The sequence below is a fragment of the Nyctereutes procyonoides genome, unplaced genomic scaffold (assembly GCF_905146905.1).
Source record: "Nyctereutes procyonoides isolate TBG_1078 unplaced genomic scaffold, NYPRO_anot_genome, whole genome shotgun sequence".
Taxonomy (NCBI): Eukaryota; Metazoa; Chordata; class Mammalia; order Carnivora; family Canidae; genus Nyctereutes; species Nyctereutes procyonoides.
Genome location: NW_026575126.1, coordinates 70,162,275 through 70,179,286, shown reverse-complemented (window position 1 = coordinate 70,179,286; position 17,012 = coordinate 70,162,275). Strand labels below are relative to the sequence as shown.

At 48.5% G+C, this 17,012-nt stretch overlaps 1 protein-coding gene across 8 annotated transcripts in view; it reads right to left on the bottom strand.

The window, feature by feature from the left end:
• The window catches only part of CUX1 (cut like homeobox 1), a 373,714-nt gene that overhangs the window by 275,531 nt on the left and 81,171 nt on the right, over positions 1–17,012 (bottom strand). For all 8 annotated transcript variants that reach the window (XM_055339489.1, XM_055339490.1, XM_055339494.1 and 5 more), the window contains exon 2: positions 9,671–9,781. In XM_055339489.1, coding sequence (XP_055195464.1) covers positions 9,671–9,781 — 111 coding nt within the window. The remainder of the gene's footprint in view (positions 1–9,670; positions 9,782–17,012) is intronic.

Genomic DNA, 17,012 nt, shown 5'->3' with positions numbered 1-17,012 from the left:
AGTAATACTCAAAAATCAGTACTTTGGGAGCACCTGGATGGCTCAGTAGTTAAGCAACTGCCTTTGGCTCAGGGTGTGATCCTGGGATCCCAGGATCAAGTCCCACATCGGACTCCCCTCGAGGAACCTGCTTCTTCTCCCTCTGCCTATGTCTCTACCTTTCTCTGTGTCTTTCAAGAATAAATAAAAATTTTTTAAAAATCAGCACTTTTTCCTACTAATAGAAGAAATTGCTGACAAGTAATGAAAAGGAAGCTTCTAGAAGCTAAAAGGAAACAGGGTAGCACAGTGGTTACAGCCTTGTTCTCAGGAGTCTGCTGCCTGGTAGGCAGGTGGCTGACAGACCATGAGGCGGCATTAGCGACACCCTCCTCCCAGGGTGACAGTGAAGGACCAGGAAGCGTCTGTAATGCACTCAGCATAACACTTTGCTCTTAGCAAATGTTTGATAAATATTAATAAACCACAGTTCGCTACAATTCCAACCAAATTTGATGACCTCCACATTTAGTCATTATGCCTTACAACCTACACACGACAAAGGTATCTCTGGAGAAGATCTCCACAGAGTGACCTCCTCCATTCAAAATGCACTTCAGTGGAGGTTATCGCTCATAAAGATGCATTGGGGGCTATATGCAAAGAAGAGCTTCCAAAGGGTGAGTCCAGCCCAAGTATTTCTCTCTATGAACAAGGTGCTCAGCCAAAGGGAGAGGAAAATGACCATCTATATATATATATATGGAGGGAGCCTATTTTTATTTCGTTTAATACTCACGTCTGCAGTAGAAACCAGGTCTATAGTTACACAGACTAACAGGTCGAATCTAGGCTGTTAGAGGATTTTTATGACATTCATGTTCCTTTATGGCTTCAAAATACGCTCTTGAACACAAATTCTCCTTTCAGAAGATTAGGTTTTAATAACATACATACAACGTGCCATTTATTGAGCTTCTACTATTTGCCAAAGCTATTCTGGGTATTCTACAACATGTTGCCTGACTCATAACTCCAGGATAGTTGTCATCACTCCCAGTGTTTGGACGAGGACACGGAGGCCCAGAGAGGTTGTACAACTCGGCATGGTGTCGACTAAACTTCCATACCACATGAATCCAATTACAGTCTCTTCCTCTTGCCAGTTATTAAACTCTTAGATAATTTGTCTGTTAGGCTTAAAATAGCCCTTTAAAGACTGCTAGACACAGAAGGAAGCGACGCACGAGCTCAGGAAGGAAAGGGAACGGCGGCTGTGTCCACATTTCAGGGAGTAATCCAGACAGGCGTCCCCGCGGGGTTCACAGGAAGCAAGTGTGGCCTGGGGGAGAGAGGAGGTGACTCTGAGACACCACCTTGCTGCTCCTCGGCAGGGTTCCTGTGTCACCAACACACACACACACACACACACACACACACACACACACAGATTAATTCTTCATTGATGACCTAAGAATTCACTTTTCAGGGCCAAAGGCAATTGAACAAAAGATGGTATCCCTCAAACTGCGAGAACTTCCTAACATCCAAACCAAAGAGCATCCAAGTCTCAGAAAGCAGAGGAACGGAACATGATGTCTGAAAGTAGCTGAGTGATAAAAACAAGTAACGATGACTGGGCTTTAAGCTGAAAGAAATTTTAGGGACGCCACTGCTCAACAACCTGCCCAAATTCATCCTTTGCAGGGGATGGGGGGTGTGTGTATGTGTGCAAAGGGGTATTTTCCATCTTTGACTCTAAATACTGCCCTAACTCCCTGAAGAACCCTCACCCCATCCATATTCACTCACTGCCCTAGTGTCCTGTTTCACTTCTGACCACCAATGGAAGTTATCCTGTCCGTGTGCCACATGTTTACTTGGTCTCTATCTGCCTGCCCTTCTGTGAGAGCTGGAACCTTCTCTCAGTCCCTGCTGTCTTTCTCCAAACCTCCGATTGCCCCTGGCCCCTGGCAAGCACTCAGAGCTACTTATGAAAGGGAGGGAGGGAGGAAAGAACACAGGACAGAAATGTTTTCTGGGCACCTACTTTATGTTCCATCCATCTGATTTCATTCCACCTGCCTAGTAGCTGGGACATGATCAGTCCTGCAAACATACACAGGTCCTAGTCTCAGAATGTTTAGTGAACTTGGTCAAGATCATCTGGCCCAAATACCCACTCCACTCCCAACATGAGGCTGGACATTTACTTCTCTGGAATCTCACATGTTTCTCACATGATCCCCCTAAGTATGCATGATATATACTTCTGTAGATGAAGGTGCTAGCACTGGACTCTCACTCCATCTGCTCAGGCCCAAGTTAATGCCCCTGCTCCACAGGCCTCCTGGTGCCTTGGAGCACACTGCAGGGTCTGCCAGGAATGCAGGGCAGACAACAGGGCAACTGGCCAGTGACTAAGTTGTGTGACTTACACCCATCACCCCCTCACACACGAGGCAGGTTTTCTCTCCAAGGGACCCCAAAGAGGAAATAAACCTCTTGGGTCGATCAGCTGGCTTAAAGGGTTTAATCGGTAACAGTTAAAATTCTCACTTTTAATTTTTAAACTTTTTCTAGTTAAAGTCTTATTATAACTTAACGGTAGGTGATTCTAGAATGATTAAACATCTGAGTTGATTATTTGAACTTTATAGTTTTGTCAGATACCAGAGTACCCTTCTGGAAACGAAGCTGGTACTGCCAAGATGAAAATTCACCAGCTACTTTTATAGGGGGAGTTTGTTCAGAGTATCAGAGAGAACAAATGAATGATTTCCTACCTCCACAAAGAGAGGCACTGACAAAAGAGTTGGAGGGAAAAGTCACATACCATAAAGTTACCCTTTAAAAGTATACAGTTCAGTGGTATCTGACATATTATTCACAGAGTTGTATAACCACTGCCACTATCCAATTCCAGAACAGTTTCACCACCCCAGAAAGAAATTCCATAAGTATTATGAGTTACCCTTCCCCGGCAGCCACTTATCTACTTTCTGTCTCTGTGGATTTTTGCCTCTTGTTGACATTTTGTATAAATGGAATCATGTGGCGTTCTGTATCTAGCTTCTTTTACTTAGTATAATGCTTTCAAAGTTCATCCATGTTGCAGTGGGTATCAGGGCTTCATTCCTCTTTATAGCCGAATAATACTCCCTCATATGGACAGACCACATTTTGTTTATCAATTTGTCTGTCGATGGACATTTGGGTTACTTTTACTTTTTGGCTATTTTGAATTATGCTGCTATGAACATTCATGTGCAAGTTTCTGTGTGGACATGTTTTCAATTCTTCTGGATATATACCTAGGGGTGGAAATGATGGGTCAGAGGATAATGCTATGTTTAACATTTTGAAGAAATGCCAAAGGGAGGCATTTCTTGAATTTGTTGGTTTTTAAAAAATTCTGTACAAAGAAATAAAACTGAAGCATCAAATAAAATGTTGTTAGCTGCCTGTCTGAGAAATGAATCTTGCAGAGTAATTTGCATTTTTGAGAATTCTGTTTTAGGGACTCCTGGGTGGCTCAGTGGTTGAGTGTCTGCCTTTGGCTCAGGTCATGATCCCGGGGTCTACAGGGAGCCTGCTTCTCCCTCTGCCTATATCTCTCTCATGAATAAATAAATAAAATCTTTTAAAAAAATTTTTTTAAGAATTCTCTTAAACTGCCCTATAAAGAAAAGATTCCTAAATAAATGCTGTAAATATGGCTAAGACTTTTTCATACTACAGTTGTTATCAAATGTCCATGATACCAAGTGCATGGCTCAATACAAAGGTCTTGCCCTTGGAAAGTGGGAGAAAGTAATTGTACTAGAACTGAGCAGTGTGTTGGGGGGGGGGGTATCTAGCTTGTGCCCAGCCTGCACCCCCTGGCCTTCCAGGTTTGCAGGCCTCCTATTCCATCACTGCCTTCCCTGAAAGGTCCAAGTCCCGAGGGCCATGTCTGCTCTGCCCTCCTCTATGAAAGTCACAGTCTGTCAGCTGACACTGTGGGTCTTCAATGAACCCACTCACATGTCCAGTGAGAAAGAAAATTTATGCTGGTGTTTCTAGTTCTTTTGTGGGAATTGATTTTAGATTCTTATGAGGAGGGAAGCAAAAGAACAAAAAACATGGTAAAACATAGAACAGTGGTAAACTGAAGATCCAGGCTGGTCTCCTGAGCCCGTCCATCTATCTGTAGAAAACACGAGTGGAGAATGTGCTCAGTGCTCAACTCAAATGTTGCCAGGTGTTGCTAATAACATCTAAACACGGTTGCACAGTCAAAAAGACACAAGGAGTCAGTCACATGTGAGCCCCGGAACTCCCCCACCCCTACTCCACAATGCAATGGTAACACCATCCTTGCCAGGGACCCCTGCAGGCACACACACCCCACCGTTCCCCCCCCCCCCCCCCGCCGCCTCCTGAGCCCTGGCCACACGGGCTCAAGGCAGCCCATGCAGGACGTGTCCATCTGCATCGCAACTTGAAGTGACTCTCTTTTTCCAGGCTGAGTCACTCCCTGCAGTGGCTATATAAAGGCTTGGAGGCAGTGACCAAATGCATTTGGGCCTGGGCCATGGCTATATATTACTCCCTCCACCCTCCCGCTGCCTGCTGACTCCCCCTCTCACGGGGTATGCAAGAAGACTCCTAAAGCCTGCAGTGTTGTCCTCAGCTCGGCAACAGGGACCAGGTAGCCTGGGGGGGAGGGGACAACCCGTGCTCTCTTTTCTTGCTCCGGCAGTCCAGCCTGATCAATACAGAGATGACCGGGGCAGTCCTGAAGGAGGTGTCCCCCCCTACCTCTGCCAGAACCTATCCCTGGCCCAAGCCCCACTTGCCGGAGGTGGGAAGGGATCCGCAGACCTAGTTTGATTTGCAGATGACAAAAAAAGGTTTCTTTCCAAATTGTATCTTGAGATGACTCTGGGGCTTTTACAAGTTTCCCAGGAATGTAAAATTCAAAAAGCACTCCAGCCTGGGACACAAGGAGCGAATAAGATTGTGCCACCCAGGAAATGAACTCCAGTGAGCAGGCAGTCAAGTCAGCCGCAAAGAGAATGTTCCCGGTCACAGATCCCCTAGGACTGCCTTCCAGTATAGACATGAGCCAGGAAGGGGCAGTCAGTCCCGGCCCAGCCCCCAGGCAACCAGGCCCACAATTGTCAGGGCTGCACTGGGCTCTGCCATGATGATGGGAGCCAGACGGAACCCTGGACTTGGGCAGGAGGGACACAGAAAACACGACCCCGAATGCGAGTGTGTGTGGTGGGCCAGGTGTCACGATGGTTAATGCTCCGAAGAGCCAGTTGAGGCAAGAGGTTATCAGAGCAGAAATGACCACGGAGAGCCCCCAAACGGCAGCTCAGTCAGTGTGGCCCCTTCTATAGGAAACATAAATCAACCTAGCCAAGGCAGGCAGACAAGTGCCTAAGACAGATTCCAGGGTAGCAGCTGGACACACAGACGGGACAGAAGTGGGCCCTGAAGGTGGTTTTGTGATAAAATCCCTGCACCCCGGGTCTTTGCTTCCCCTCTTCTCCTGCCTGCCCCTGCCCCCCGGCAGAGGATGGTTCTTCTCTACTGAAAAGAGCTGGAACAGAGCAAAAAAAGAGCCCCTGCTCTCTGTGGAAGCAAACTGAACACTGAGGACCTTTCTTCTGAGAGGAGAGCTTTCTATTCCAAGAGCCAGGCCGGCGCCCTGTGAGCTTGCCGCAGGGGCCTGCACCCTGTTCAGGCTCAGAGCCTGGCAGGTGAGAGCGCCAGTCCAGGGCCTACCATGCCTGGGCTCAAGTCACAGCTCATCCGAGCAGAGACTGCCACACTCTAGAGACTAACTGGCCCAAGGAGCCAACTTAACTGGCGAAACAACAAGAGAAAAGGAATTCCGAAGTAGAATCCTGAAACCCTAGCACCGTCCCTTTCAAGGTCCCTGACTTTTGAGAAATGACTCTGTTTCTAGGAGTGCAGAGCTGGCCCAGCATCCTGGACTAGTTCTAGGCAGTGCCTGCATGCTTCCATATCCCAGGTCATCTGGTCTGCAGTCGGCTGTGTCAACACAGCTGCCATCTAGGGCATCAGAAGCCATCCTGGCCTGTTCCTGGGATCCCTAATCAAAGCCACAGAAAGGCAAAAGGCAAGTGCTTTCGGGCCTACACTGCACACAGTTCTACCACCGCCAAGCTTCCAGAAAGCTACTGCTGCCCTGCCTGCGCACCTGTCACCAGCCTAACTTTGCCCTTCACCAGCCTCGGGCAGGAGGAAGGCACTGGCCCTGGTCATCACACTGGGGGTGGCCCAGTTCCTCCACCTGTCTCCTACCCCCCAGCTCACTAGAGCCCTCCTGGCGTGGCCCTCCTGCGTCTTGCGTCTTGCGGGCTGTGTTCTAAGCCCGGATGAGCTCCAGGGAAGCCAGGAGAACCTAGGCAAGCATGCGCATTTCTTGGGCAGCAGGTCCTTTCCACTTAGCATTAGAACCAAAGGTCAAAAAGCAGCCTCATTTACCTACAGGAAGGATTACAGAGGCCTACATGGCTTACACCTTTATTACCGCTGACAAAGAGTGTGTTTCTGGGGGGGGAAGTCTGCATTCAGAAGATTCCAGTTATACCATCCTAGCCGTTACCATGCCAGATCAGGATGCTCTGCTTGCTGGTAACAAAGATTAGGACAAGGATAGGACTGTATCCTCAGGGTGGAACCATTTGGCACGTGGAAGGTGCTCACAAAATATCTGTAAAATCATCACCTATTACCACAAACCAACTTTTTAAATACTTTAAGCTGAAACTACCTGCATTTGTTGTGTTTTCTTAAAGTCCTCGGAGCTAACTTTAAGGAGCATAAATCAACTGTGCTCCACAGTATATATCCCAAGTTCATTCCAGTAAGAAACATCCTGGACTCTAGATGCGAGGCTTGGGCAAAGCCCTCCACACGCTCATGCAGAGAGACACATACACAAATACACCAACACAAATACGCACCATATACACACACATAAATACATGTCATAAACACACAAAAAATATATAACATACATATATACACAAATACACAGCACGCACCACACATTCACACCACACATACCACACACACAAAGACATACCATACACACAGAAAAAAAATACATACCATACACATACAAACACAAATATACACCAAACACACAAAATGCAAATATCATACTCACAAAAATACACACCATATACATATGCATACACACCATACATCTACACACAAATACACACCATACACACACACACACACACACACACACACACACACACAGAGAGCAACCCTGTGAGCTAGGCCCTATTATTACACTTTGGGTAGGTGGCAAAACTGAGACTTTGGGAGGCTAAGTAATCTGCAGTGCCACCAGGCTGTAAGTCACCTGAGGTAATCTGGATGGAAAGTGATAGAACCTAGAAATACCCCAGTCTTTTATGCTCAACTCTCAATTATTAATTCAATATGGAATGGATGTTTCATTACAAAATTAAAATTAAAAACCACTTTTCTTTACAAGGGACTCTTTTTTTGAATCAAAGCAATGTATAAAAATTTATTTTTGAAGTAACTGCAATGTTCTCCAAATTGATTACAATTTGGGGGTTAAAAAGTCATAAGCAATAATATCAACTGACTGTGAATGTATTAATTTAATGACATAAAATTGAAACCCGATGGCTCAGCGGTTTAGCGCCGCCTTCAGCCCGGGGTGATCCCGGGGTTCCAGGATCGAGTCCCACATCAGGCTCCCCACATGGAGCCTTCTTCTCTCTCTTTCTCTCTCTGTGTCTCTTACGAATAAATAAATAAAATCTTAAAAAATATATAAAATTGAAACTTAAATTTAAACATGTCCTTTAAACGAGAAACCTTCGCGGCTCTGTCCAGCACGGCACCTGCTCCTCCTGTGGCTCCTCCTGCATGTCCTCTGGTAGCTCCCAGCCTCCTGCAGAGCCCACCTTTCCCTCTGTACTTGAGCTCTTCCAGCTGCGCTTGGGCAGGGCCAGGTTGGAAAATATAAACTCCCTATCAGGAGACAACCTTACTCACTTCGGGCTTTTCTCTGATGCCTAAGCCTGCACATGAGATCCACTAGATGTTCAACAGACACTAGGAACACATTTTCTTCCCAGGAACAATGAGGGAATCCAGTGTTTTCACCAGCCATAGGCACACTGGGTACAAACCAGTGGGCACACCACCAACCCTGGCTCTGCCACACTGTCCACCTGGCCACTGGAACGAGGGCCTTGTCCTCACGTGGCCAATTTTGTGTCCACCTGAGGAAGATGCCTTTCCTGCCAACAAGCCAAATTTTTTTTTTTTTTTAACCCCTGAGAACAAAGTTCTAAGCAACCTTCACTTTTCTATGTCTAATCTCTCATAGAGTTTCCCCTACAGTAAGTGCTACTCTGCTCAGGTGCTGAGTGATCTGCCCAGTCACAAGAAATAACTAAAGATGGAAGAAATATCAGGGCCCCTCTGCGTTAGGACTCCAAACAAATAGACAATCCAACATCCTCTCCCAATCCCAGGTCCTGCACTCACCAGAGCCCCAACATGTGCCACCAGAACCACCCCCCCCCACGCACACACACATACCCCTTCCCTCCATGTACCCTAGAGGACTCACCCCCACACCCATTCTGGTTTAAGTGGCTTCACTATTTACAGAGAATTCTGGTTGGTTGGTGGCCTACGTGAACCTATCTTCTCCACCAGTTTGTGGGCCATAGGGACTCCACACAGTTTTCAAGGATGGACCTGGATAGGAAAATGCAAGGAGCGGTGCAGGAGCCTGCAGGCAGCTTCACGCTTCCCAGCTTCCTGGAAATTCCAGTGGCAGCGAGACCCTCCTTAGTGCAGAAGGAGAAGCCTGAGTGACTGCTAAGCCCTGCCCAGCTGGCAAAGGCCAAGAGCAAGCAGGATGGCAACCTTCCTTCCCCTGCCAGGTGCGTTCTGGGAGCCCCTTCCCCATGGAAGAAAGGGTCTAAAAAACATGTCCTGCAAAGAAATGCATCAAATGGCATTTACCACTCAAGCTGATTCTTCCCCAACACTCTGGCGCCTGCGTCCCTTGCCCACGTTTTCTCCCCAAATATTTATTCTGAAAATAGAGAATTGTTTGTTTCCCAAAATGAAGCCCCTCTAAATGCTGCCTTTGAAACATGTGCTTACAAGAAGAAAAAGGAGCCCGCGAGGTGCATGTTTCCTGTGCCCTTTAAGGCGTATTTCAGGAAACAGAAGCATTTAACAGGCCCTACCAAGCTAAATGTCTGTCCTACAAGAAGGATCAGCTCATCGCACCCTCAGATGGGCATGGCCTTCAGACGCCACACGGGGGAAGAGGCCCCATCCCACTAGGCCCCAGCGCTCAGTGCCCCTGCAGACTTGGCCTGGCACTCTAACAGATGTGGGCAAGGGGTGCAAGTGCCAGAGTCCACGGATGGGCCACAGGCCAGCCACGTGCTCACACACACACCCAATTGGGTCCATATCTGCATCTGGAATTAGCTCATCCTTTCATGGGTCCAGGCGGCCTACCAATGCCCAAGTTCCCTGACCCACAGAGAGACCTGCAGAGTGCTGGGAACGCCATGCTCACAACACGGCTCCTGAACATGTGCATGGACAGGGACACCCCTCTCAAGACACCCGGACAGGGCTACAGCCTCACCTCTGGAGTGTTCTTCTTGAACTCTCGGCTCTGCTCAATGAGCCGTTTTCTGGACTGCTCGCTTTCATCTTGCCGGTTCGCCAGCACGGTTGCGGTGGCATCAAGTTCCCTCTGTCCAGAAGAAAGAAGGGAGGAGGAGATGTCACTGCACTGCATACCAGGAGATCGTATTTGCATTTGACCAGAAATATGGGAGAGACCCCCAGGCTCAGAAGGGGCCGGGGGGTGGGGAGTGGCAGGAAGGAAGTGGACACGCGGGCAGATCCCACCCATCACACCCATCCCGTGCACTGGGTGGGCCAAGAACACCAAACTAGCACAGCCTGATGGCTGTGTATCCATGCACACCTCACACATGGCTACTTCTATGACAGAACACGCCAAAACATTTTTTCTTTACTAAACCCAGCATCAGGCCAATGCCTAGACGCCCTCCCACCCCGAGTGGCTCACTGCTGTTCCTGACAGGCACTCCCCCTCACTACGTCTCTGTGCCCTGGTTCTGCTTTACTCTGCGCTGCTCATTGGGGCAATTGATTTGTCTTCGACAGGGCCTGGGATCTTCTGGAGTGATACTTGGTTTTGCTTTCATTAAGAGTATTTATTGTGGGTTTAATATACATGAGGCATCATGTCCAGGACAATCCAAATTAACCTGTTACTTGATTTCAGGAGGCATCTTTAAGAGCAATCTCCAGGAATGACGATTTGCAGAACGTAGTCACCTCTGAACATGAGGCGCCTGGAAACAACAGTTATCCTCAAACTATCTTCCTCACACTGGAACTGAGAGTCACCAGTTGTGAGGCCCCTCTGAGGACCTCTGCCCACACGACAAAATGACACTCAAAGCATCAGAGAAGCTGTGCCCTGGCCTCAGAAATTCTGGGAGAAGCGGGCCAACAGGATCTATTTCAAACAAGCCTGTGGCAGATGGGCCCAGAGTGGTGTCCTGGCTGACAGCAGGGGCCCAAGGACACGTTGCCGGAACCACCAAAAGGCCCATTTTCTTGCTGAGTGGCCTCAGTTACTAAAGACACACACTGGCACATCCTGCTTAGGATTCAACGTGGCTGTTCCATGTGGCTTCTCGATGTCATGGCCCATCCCGAGGCCCAGCAGAGCAGGGACCCAATCGAAGATTGAAAGGCAAGGGAAATCAGAGATGGAAGTCCTTCTACAAACACCCAGGAAGCACGTGAGTCTCCCCCCCTCCATGCACCTTCCACCCACCACCTGCTTCCCTTTTTGGAGGAAGTAACCCAAGTAGTCTGTAGGGTCTCCCAGTGGGCACTCCACTTGTACTCAGCAGGGTGGGCCACTGCCAGACAAGATGACAGGGCTCTGGAGCCAATATCCAGCGTGCTGTTGACTTGGAAATCGTAGACAGTTTTAACGGGGGGGAGGGAGGGGGGTGGCACAGATACCCCCCACCACACTCTCCCCTTCTCGTGTTTCTGGCATCACAGCAAATCTTGGTCAAACAAGTCCAAAAGAATAACATGGGCTAGGATTCAAGAACAGATGTCAAAGCTACTGCAAAAAAGAGGGAAACACTGTACATTTTGATAGACCACATTTGAAACACATCCCAGTCGAGTGAAGGCAAGAAAAAAAAAAGAGCAACCAAAACCAACGTGGTGATGCGGGGACGGAGACGGAGAAGAGAGAGCAATCGCAGATAAGCAGAAGGCTTTTCAAAAATATAAACAATCTGGTAAGGAGGAGGACTTAGACAGCTATATTTAAGCAGCAGCAGAAGAAGTTATAAAAGGAGGCTTCAAGAGAGGGGACCAACGCCAATATTGAAACATGACAGAAAAAGTAGAGGCGATGTTTTGTTCCCATTGCCTGCAGATGCAGAATACATGGAGAAAAACAAGAGCACGGACTGCTTTCAAGGAGGACCCTACTTCCTGGGAGGGGTGTCACCTGGTCAGCCAGGACCACTGGACACTGGGGGCACAGAGGTGCCTGGGTGGCCCGGCCCTGATCCCTGCCTTCCCATCCAGGGAGACCAGTGTGGGGACGGTGGAGGCCATGCGGTGGGAGACATGCAAGAGCACCCGGTCTGGTGGGTCCTGGGGTCCCAACATGTCCCTCTCGTTGTGGGAGTCCAGCCCAGCCTGATGCCAAGGAGCCCCATGGGTACATGCGTCAGAAAGCCCGACTCAGAAGTACTCAGCCCAGGGCAGGTCCCTGATGGAAGGCACCAAACCCACCTTTATCACGGAGCCATGGGGCCAGGGCTCTTGGGGGGACTTGCTGGCAGTCGGGGATCCTCCAGGGGCCTGCCACACTCCCTTCCCCATCAGTGCAGACATACGCAGGTCCACATGAGAAACCACTAGGGTTCCCAAAATTTAACACCGCACCACCACCCGCCACCACAGAAACAGATTGGCACAGCGAGGACAGGCTGCGCTTGCCTGGCCCCAGGTCCGGTTGGTCAGGCTTAGGGCTCACAATCTTTGATCGGGTCCCCTGCAAAACCACCACTGAGTCCTTCTGAAGGACATCAGGGCTTTCTAAGGTTGTCGGGACAACACAGAGAAGACACAGCTATTAAACATAAGCCAAATACTGTTTTATTATCTACCCAGCCTGCCTATTCTCAAAGTGTCAAATATAATGACACATTAACAAGAGAATTTAATGGGTTCAGGGGAGGTGGTGGTGGGGGCCTAAAATACAGAGCCCTCAGTCCCTGAGTCACCAATCACTTGTAAAAAAAAAAAAAAAAAAAAAAAAGAGCATGTAGTGTCCTCACATCCAAAAAGCACTAAAAACTCACAAAGGTTGGGGGGAACCCAAATAAACAAAAAGCAAAAAACTGGGAACCAACTGAAGTGTCCAATAAGAGAGCATTGGCATATCCACTCAAGGATCATTCAGCAATAGTTAAAAAAAAGTCCCACATACAGTAGGAAATGGGATGATCTTCAAGATATATTTAAGCAAAAACTGCAAAGTGCAAAAACAATGCTTATATTGTTTGAAAGGGTATCTATACATACATACCCTTGCATAAGCTTTGATTGTCTCCAGAAAGACACAAAAGATACTTGTAACTGCTTGGCTCTGAGAAGGCATGGTGGGGGGTGCAGGGACCGGCCCTTCAGCACAAATATAACCCTCAGAGAACATGGGTTTGGACATGGGTTTGGAGGCAGAATTTTTTATAGTGCAATCCCATAAATGTATTTTCTCTTCCTTATGATTTCCTTAATAACATTTTCTTTTCTTTAGCTTAGTTTAATGCAGGAATACAGTATATAACATGTGTAACATACAAACTACGAGTTAATCATGTTACTTGTTGGGCTTCCAATCAACAGTAGGTTCTGAGTAGTTAAGTTTTGGGGGGAGTCAAAAGTTATATGCAGACTTTTTTTGACTATGCCAGGGGTCAGCACCCCTAATCCTCACTGTTCAAGGGACAAGTGTACATCTTTTGACTATGTGAGCCATGCGCGTGTAATTACCTAATTAAAAAAACTGTACTATATGTTAATTTCTTAAATCCTGCTAATGTGAATACAGATTTACATACAGAAATATATCTTACATCATGTGTCCCATACATGCGTGTTCATGGTCTCTATGTCCACCTGCCCAGGAGCAAAGGCCTGGAATAGATGACCTCTTGACTCGCTCTGGTAATTCAAAAAGTGAGGCTAGCCCGTCCTTTGTCAAAACAACAGCTGTTTCTTGCACAACACGCTGCGCGCTGGCCAGTCTCCCAGCTGATGAACAAGGAGGCGGCGGCCAGTTACAGAAAACACCACTCACCCAGGCCAGAACTTTCCCAGGGAAGGGCAGAGGAGGGCGTCCCCTCAAAACGATTTAGAAACATTGTCCCGCTGGAAACATCTCTGAGTCCTAGGTCCGAAGTGACGGGGAGTCGGCAGGGCTGGCAGCAAACCCGCAGGCTCTGAACACACGGGCACTTCCAACTAGGCCAAAAGGGCTGGGAATTGTGCTGGGAAAGTGTCTTACAAGAACAGGCACCTGGATGCAGAAACTGCAATCAATTTTTGTTCAGAGTCATCAAGTGATGACCAATGTCAGGAGGTGACGAGGTCCAGAGCAAGACTAGTCAGTAGCTTCAGAGCCGAGTCTCCCCGTGCATAGGTACACTCCTTCTAGGGAGACCCAGGGGCTGCCAAAGATCTGGGGACGCCTGAAATCCCGCTTTCTTCACTGATCAGAATTTCTGGGACACTTTTCCTCCATTTTTTGACAGATCCTCAAAAGGCAAAGCTCCTAACATTTTAACTTTCTCTCCTAACATTTTAACTTTCTCTCTGCCTGAACTCCAGACTCAACCAAGTGTTGAAGACATATGAAAACACAGAAAATAAAAAGTGACAATAATTGCCTGTTTAAGAAGGAAATTTTCCCAAAGAAAACGAAGCTTAAGCACGTCAATGATCAGTTTGAAACTGCTCACCTCAGGACGCCTAGGTGGCTCAGTGGTTGAGCATCTGCCTTTGGCTCAGGGCGTGATCCCGGGATCCAGGATCGAGTTCCATATCGAGCTCCTTGCGGGGAGCCTGCTTCTCCCTCTGCCTGTGTCTCTGCCTCTCTCTCTCTCTCTCTCATGAATAAATAAATAAAATCTTAGAAAAGAAAAGAAAAGAAAAGAAAAGAAAAGAAAAGAAAAGAAAAGAAAAGAAAAGAAAAGAAAAGAAAAGAAAAGAAAAGAAAAGAAAAGAAAAAACTGCTCACCTTTAGGGTATGTGTGTCAGCTGTGCTGTACTGACGTGGGGATACCTGTGGAGTGTCTGTGAGGCTCCTTCCCTAAAGCCCCCAGGCCAGGCCTGCCTCACCTCCCTGCTCCTTCTCCCCCAGCACCCCTGGGCTGGCCAGAAATGTACCTGGCCAACTGCTTCAGCAAAGCAAGGAACGTATTCTCTACTTATTGTCTGTAACCTTAAACCAAAGAGTGAGTTCATCTGGTGTTTCTTTCAGGCTTACCTGTCAAACTAATCAAATAGAAAATCTTGAATACGAATTCAAAATGGCTTTATCAGTGAAACCATGAGGACTCAAACAAAATAAGGAAAGGCACCCCCAGTTTCTGTAAGGGGCAGGCAGTCCCTGGGGCTTTTTCTGCTTTGTTTCCAACAACAGGGGTCAAGTGGCCAAACGAAGCTGCTCTGGCTGGACAGGGTCGTTCATGTCCACTACCACCCCCCCCCCAAGTGGCCCAAGCCCACCTTCCAGCCTCCTGCCACATCCCCAGCCCAAATGCCCATCCCCTACGCAGGACATCTGAAGACCCTTCAGATAGTGCCCTTGGAAAAGCCCGGCTTGGAATCCGGGCTTCACCTCGGCTGTAACCTGTGTGGTTTTGGTCAAATGACATTCCCTCTCTGGAGATAACTAAGATAAAGCATGTTCAATTTGTGGCATGGGACATGCTCCATCAAGAGAGTTTTTCTGTACTATCAGAGCCACGCGCTTGACCTCAGGCCTGAACTCCGTCTGCCACGCAGGCCAGGGGCGCCAGGGATGTACAGATGAATCAGAAGCTGACTCTGACGTCCAGGTGCCCACAGTCCTGCTGAGGAAGCTGGCAGGCATGACAGGGCACCAGGACAGAAGGGTTCCAGCCAGGGGAACCAAAACAGAGGTTTCAAAGGGGAAAACAGAACTTCCAGCAAGACTTCCAAGTTTTCTCAAAAGGTACCCATCTCGGCTGGGGCTTATGGGTGGGTCACCCTTGATCCCCATTATCTTCCTCCTCCTTCCCCTCCTCCCTCTCCTTCCCCAGGGCTCACAGAGTCCCTGGCACAACCCGTGGGGTAAGCGCTGTGGGAGACCAAGAACAGGGCTCAGAGGAACCAGGAGCCTGGTCAGCCCTCTCCCCTGGGGAGGGGGTAGCAGAGACACAGGAGGAACACGCCAACATGGAAATAAGTTCAAATGGAAACATACAGTCCACTTCCCCAAACATGTCCACCAACAGTGACCAAGACATCCACCATAAGAGGACAGTATGTGTGCTCCACACTTTTGCTCCATATACACGAGATGCCTCTAGGAGACTCCACAAGTACAAGGTATGGGTACTACTCCCTATCCTGGGAGAAGACTGGACAAGCAGGCCAGTGGCCAGCAGGGAGGTCCTCTTCCCTTCTTCCCTTCATACCTTTTGAATTCTGAGCACTGACTGTAATGACTTCTGCTAAAAAGTATACATTTATCTTTCCAAATCTTTTTTTTTCCCTGTAATGGGAAGCAGGCTTTGATAGACAGATAAGGACCACTGACTGCCTGCCCCCTCATTCTCAGAACGGTGCTCCCCACAGAGCTGCAGGAAGTGCATTTTGTTCCACTGCTGGGTGTGTGCACTGACAAAGGGTGATATTTAAAGGAGAACCTTGCAGAACACACGAAGAGAACACTACCACTTTCGCTTACTTTCTAAGTTTAGGTAGAGGACTGAGGCTGACCCCACGTGTCCCAAGTGCCCTTTGCAGACATCTGGTCCTCACTCATCACTTTCCCGCTCATGATCCTTGATTTCACCACAAGTCCCACCGAGGTCTGGGTCACAGCTACAGTAGTCATGTGATGGCAGCTGGGGGCCAGCAGTGAGTACTCCCACTCAGGAAGCAGTACTTGCCACAGAGTGAGATGGAACTCCAGCAGAGACCCCATCCACTGAGGGGCAGTGGATGAACTGAATGAGAAAAACAGCACAGCTAAAGGCAGGAAAGCCGGGATCCTGGAGTTGTACGGGAGCTGTAGGAGTGCAGCTTGATGCAAGATTTAGACACCCAGCATTCCCTGGGGATTTCAATTAGCACAGAGCAGGGGGAGCTATAAGGACAGCCAGGACATGCACACACCTTCTACGAAAGGCAAGAGAGAAGACATGCCATGGCACGGCCCAGATCTGAGCTTGTTCACTCCCTGCTCAGAGCCTCCAATGGCTTCCTAGGGGACCTCAGATGACAGGGCACAATGGCCTTCCTCTGCTGTCCCCAGGGGTTGGGTCCACTCCTTGTCCTAGAACTTTCAGCACCAGCTGTTCCCTCTGCTTGAAGGCCTGTCCCTGTTCCCCTCCATCAAACCATCAGATCAACTGAATACCACTTCCCCGACCCCATCCCCTTCTACCCCCACCCTGGAAGAGACTGTAAGGTGAGTGAGCCCAGCTCCCTGAACCGTGCCTTGTGGCAGCGACCCCAGTTTGCAATTCCATATGTGTGAGTTCAGTGCGTCTCCCCATGGGCTGGAAGTTCCAAAGGGCCTGCCTTTTGCTTGCCTCAGAATTCCCACGTCAGCACGTCACGCGGTGCTGGGGCACATCATACGTAGGCAGTCAATA